The following is a 4921-nucleotide window of genomic DNA, read 5'->3' on the forward strand; positions in this document are numbered from 1 at the left end:
AAATGAAGCGAGCCTGTCCTTTCACTGCGGGCCCCAGCCCTCTGCAGAGGCTGGTAAAGTCCAGAAGCTCTGAGTTCCGGCGCCGAGGTCTCCCGAGACGGTTCCCGGCCTCTCCCGGCCTCAGTCTCCCCGTCGGCGCGTAGGGAGGCCGTCCCCGGCGGTCTCCGAGAGCCCTCCCAGCTCTGACGTTGTGGGGCTCCCGCCGCGCCTCCACCGCTGCTCCCACCCGCAGAGGTGCGCGCGGGCCCAGGGGGCGGGCGGTCGGGGGGCGGGCGGGGACGGGGCGCCGCCCCAAGCTTCCTGGCGCCTTTAAGGAGAGAAGCCGGTGGAGGGAGGAGCCGTCCGGGTGTGTGCAAGGGAGCGCCTCGCCTGCGGTCTCGGCGGCCGGAGGCCAAAGCTGCGGAGAGGAACAGTCGCCGCGCTGCGCCTGCAGCTCGCCTCTTTACCCTCCACCGGCTGGGCCGCACAGGCGCGGTCTAGGCAGCCCCCACCGGAGTGCCTCAAGTCTGCACTAACTGCCCTCGCTTCAGGCCTTCCGGCCCGCAGCTTCCTCTGGGCGCAGGACTCGACGACGGTTAGCCCCAGGTCAGCGGGAGGCACAGACCAGCTGCAGGCGCCCCAGCCCTGGACCATTTCCGGGCCCCTTGACCGCCTGGCACCAGCGCGCAAAGGGCCCTTCAGACCGCGACTAGGGCCTAGTCCTGCTCCCGACACCGCTGCCGGCTCCTGGCCTCGAGCTGCAGAACACGAGCAGAGCCGTCGGTGGGCGGGACACTCCTGAGCCTCCGTCTGCCCCGAGCCAGCCCGGAAACCGAGAGCGCCAAGACTCCAGCGCACCCCTGGAGAAGCTGTGCTCCGAGTGCCAGCCCGCAAGGACTCCCAGAGCTCTCTGCAGAGGGGTCCAGGGCCCACTCCTTTGGCCAGCAGCCCGGCCCCGCAGCCTCCGAGACCCGCCCCCGCCCCTCGACAGTAGCGGGCGGCGGGACGCCCAGGACGCGGGACGGCTGCGCCATGACGGCTGAGAGCCGGCCGCCGCCGCCGCCGCCTCAGACGGAGGTGCTGGCGGCCGTGAAGGAGGAGCGCAGTGAGGCGGCGACCGGGGTCCCAACGGAGGCCACGGGTCGCGGCACCGGTGGGCGTCGGCGGAAGCGCCCCCTGCAGCGCGGAAAGCCACCCTACAGCTACATTGCGCTCATTGCCATGGCCATTGCGCACGCGCCTGAGCGCCGCCTCACGCTAGGCGGCATCTACAAGTTCATTACGGAGCGTTTCCCCTTCTACCGCGACAACCCCAAAAAGTGGCAGAACAGCATCCGCCACAACCTGACGCTCAACGACTGCTTCCTCAAGATCCCGCGCGAGGCTGGCCGTCCAGGCAAGGGCAACTACTGGGCGCTCGACCCCAACGCCGAGGACATGTTCGAGAGCGGCAGCTTCCTGCGCCGCCGCAAGCGCTTCAAGCGCTCGGACCTCTCCACTTACCCAGCCTACATGCACGACGCGGCGGCTGCCGCCGCCGCTGCCGCCGCCGCCGCCGCTGCCGCCATCTTCCCGGGAGCAGTGCCCGCTGCGCGCCCGTCTTACCCCGGCGCCGTCTACGCAGGCTATGCCCCGCCGACGCTTACCGCGCCGCCCCCTGTCTACTACCCGGCTGCGTCGCCAGGACCGTGCCGCGTCTTCGGCCTGGTGCCTGAACGGCCACTCAGCCCAGAACTGGGCCCCGCGTCGTCGGGGCCCGCGGGTTCCTGCGCCTTTGCCTCGGCCAGCGCCTCTGCAGCCACCACCGGCTACCAGCCTGCAGGCTGCGCGGGGGCCCGACCTACCAACCCCTCTGCCTACGCGGCCGCCTACGCAGGCCCCGATGGCGCGTACCCGCAGGGCGCAGGCAGTGCCCTCTTCGCAGCGGCTGGCCGGCTGGCGGGGCCCGCCTCGCCCCCCGCGGGTGGCAGCAGTGGTGGCGTTGAGACCGCAGTGGACTTCTATGGGCGCACATCGCCCGGCCAGTTTGGAGCGCTGGGGCCTTGCTACAATCCTGGGGGGCAGCTCGGAGCCGGCAGTGGAGGCGCCTATCATGCTCGCCATGCGACTGCCTACCCTGGCGGGGTGGATCGATATGTGTCCGCCATGTGAGCCGAGCTTTCGGTCGAAAATTCATAGATACCTCGGCTCTCCACATGAACTAAGTTTCCCTGAGACCTGAGAACAGGACTGAAGAGAGGATTTGAGAGCCACGTGGAAGGGACAGAGAGGGCAGGAGAGGCATACATAGCCTCCCAGCGCACCGCGTACACACAGGTCCGCTTTGGAAATGGGAGGATGTGGGGAGAGGCAGCGAGGGCCCACGGACTGGGACAAAGGACCCTCAGTAAGGCGAAGCTCCAAAGGACATGCCTTTCACATTCTACTGGGGAGGGTACGTGGCGATAATGGGGGCGCAGCGTAGTGAGTACACCAGAGTCTAGGTCTGAACTGTGGGGAATCACCACCATGTCTTCACTCATCCCCGTATTGCAAGAAACTCGGCCGGACCTTTTACACGGTTCTGCTTCTTGCGCCTTTGATTACTACAGCAAAGGCTCCAATAGCGCCTTCCTTAAGGTGAGGAAGATGAGTTTGCAAAAGAAGTAGCCCCCTCCTTTAAAAAAAAAAGGGGGGGGGGAGGGTTCTGCTTCTCTTGACCTGGGGCTGGTTTTCCCTGCCTTTGAGAACTGCAGACCTGGCTCTTAGTCTGGAGACTGTGCCTCAGCTCCAGAGTGTGACCTAATCCCATCGCCCACATCCCCAGTCTCTTCATCTGCCATACAAGAGGGCTGCAGGATTCGACGCCATATGGCCTTTAAGGGCCGCGTCATCGTGGATGCTGCCCTGCGAATCTGGCAGCATCGGTGGGCCACCCAGGGCCTGACCCTATTCCCAAGAACTGGAACAGAGCTTAGGACAAGCTCCTGCCCTGAAGTCTCTGGATTGGTTCCAGGCAGCAATTATATTATAATTTCTTGAACCTTTTGAGCATGATGTGCTGATCATTCGGCAGCTGTTATGCTAGGTCATAAATTGGGTTTTCCAATGAGACAGGTAAAAATACATTTGTCCATTGTCCACGCTTTCGTTTCAGTAAGTGACCCTGCACCAAATTGGAAAACTAAAATTCAAAGAGACGACAGGACTCAGGGCAGCCCTTTGGTTTCGGCTTGTTGAGGTGGCTCTTCCATCCCTGGCAGTCTCTGCAGTACAAAAAGGAAAGAGAAAAATTAACTGGGTCCGTCAGTGAAGTAAGCTTTAGAAAGAAACTGGATTTTTAACTTTGTTTTGTATCCGTTCGTTTTAAACATCAAGCTGACCCAAAGCAGAGAAAACTCAACTGCTTTCCCACCTTTCTCTTAAGATACCTTGTTAAGTTTTTATTCTGGAACCAAAATTTCCAGGGTTAAATACTTCAGAGGCTCGGTATGCAGCTCTCAGATAAACCTGAGTGTTCAGATGAACTGTTTTAATAAAAAATCTTTGATCGAGTGAGTTCTGGCAAGAGAAACTCTGCACCTTTCTGAGTAGTTAACTTGCTAGCGAAGGGGTGGGGGTTGCGTGAGAAAGACTGAAAACCAGTGGTAATTTTTATTTTTAATCTTGGGAATTGTGCTCTCTTGTTCACAAAGGCATGCGAATGTGATTCAGTCCAGACGGGTATTTGTCTAAATGAGTACAGTCCAGAATGGAAACTACACGTGTAATTTAAAATTTTCTAGTAGCCACATTAATAAACAGTTGAGATTAACTAATATATTGTATTTAAGCCAATATAGCCAAACTATCATTTCAACATATAATCAATATAAAAATTTGTTGAGATATTTTACCTTTTTCATACTAAATCTTCAAAATCTGGAGTGCATTTATACTCACAACTCATCTACATTTGGACTAGCCACATGCCAAGTGCTCAATAGCAGTATGTGGCTGATGGCTACCGTACTGGACCCTACGGGTCTAGATGCTGGTCTTTCCTGACTTCAGTGGTGGGTAAATGGCCATCTGGAGGCAGGAGGTCTCTGGAGAACTGACCTTGCTGTCTGGGTCCAGATTCCACATCCAGCCCTGCGTCCTTGCAAAAGTGTAGGTATTGGGCCCCTCTCGTCTCCATATAGACCCTTGCAGGTGTTAAATTCAAAGGTTCTCCATGGGCATGCTAGACAGTCTGGCTCTCCCAGCCCAGAAGTCAAGATGCCTTGCCTAATTGGTAGTGGCCAGAAATTGAGAGCCCTCTCTCAGGGGTTTAGTACTGGACTAGCAAGGGCCCAGGAGCCATATTTGGGCTGGGAAAGGGCGGTCTATATGCCCAGTTAGTGCGGTAGTTGACCTTTTGTCTCTTTTTTAACTACCAAGTCGACTGGAGGAGTCCCTTTTCCTCCAGTGTCCACGTTTGTGAAGGGGAATTTGTGACTCCTGCCATGGAGTGTCCTCCTTAAGCTAAAGGGGACAAGAGAGGTGAAAAGCGCTTGTGAACTGTAAAGTGCTGGGCACAGGAGGGCTTTAAAATTTTAAAGCGTAGCCTTATCCCGAAGCCTGGGGAGCGTGGGGGTAAAGCTCCGGGAGCGGGAAGGTTGGGGTGGGAAAGTGCATGCGACTCGGCACCCTCCCCCCAATTTGTCGACTAGGACCTCAGGTGCGATTTTGTCCAAAGAGAGGGTCTGTGCCTGGAGAAAGAGGACGCCTTGAGGAGGGAACTGGGTGTGCGCAGAGGCAGCCGGGAGAAGACCGGGAAACGCTCGAGAGTCAGCCCTTCTCGGCCTCTTTCGGGCCGCATCCGAAGCTCGCGGGCCACCCGGCCTGCCTAGAATGGGCGCTGCCCAGGCGAGTGAGCGCGGCTCCAGCTTCAACCACAGCCTGGTGAGCGAGCGGGCCGACCCTGCAGTCCTTAGGACTC

General features: G+C 58.8%; 1 protein-coding gene across 1 annotated transcript; it reads left to right on the forward strand.

Annotated features, from left to right (window-relative positions):
- The first annotated feature begins 337 nt into the window (after window positions 1-337).
- FOXE1 (forkhead box E1) lies at window positions 338-3772 on the forward strand. The gene has a single exon (XM_086683565.1). The coding sequence runs from the start codon at window positions 1012-1014 to the stop codon at window positions 2128-2130; it is 1119 nt and encodes a 372-aa protein (XP_086539691.1). The 5' UTR covers window positions 338-1011; the 3' UTR covers window positions 2131-3772.
- The last annotated feature ends 1149 nt before the right edge of the window (window positions 3773-4921 follow it).

This window comes from Puma concolor, chromosome D4 (genome assembly GCF_028749965.1).
Source record: "Puma concolor isolate L17-30 chromosome D4, mPumCon1.1.hap2, whole genome shotgun sequence".
Classification (NCBI taxonomy): Eukaryota; Metazoa; Chordata; class Mammalia; order Carnivora; family Felidae; genus Puma; species Puma concolor.

Coding starts and splice junctions, on each gene's coding strand:
- FOXE1 (XM_086683565.1), top strand. CDS start 1,012: ATGACGGCTGAGAGCCGGCCGCCGCCGCCGCCGCCTCAGACGGAGGTG.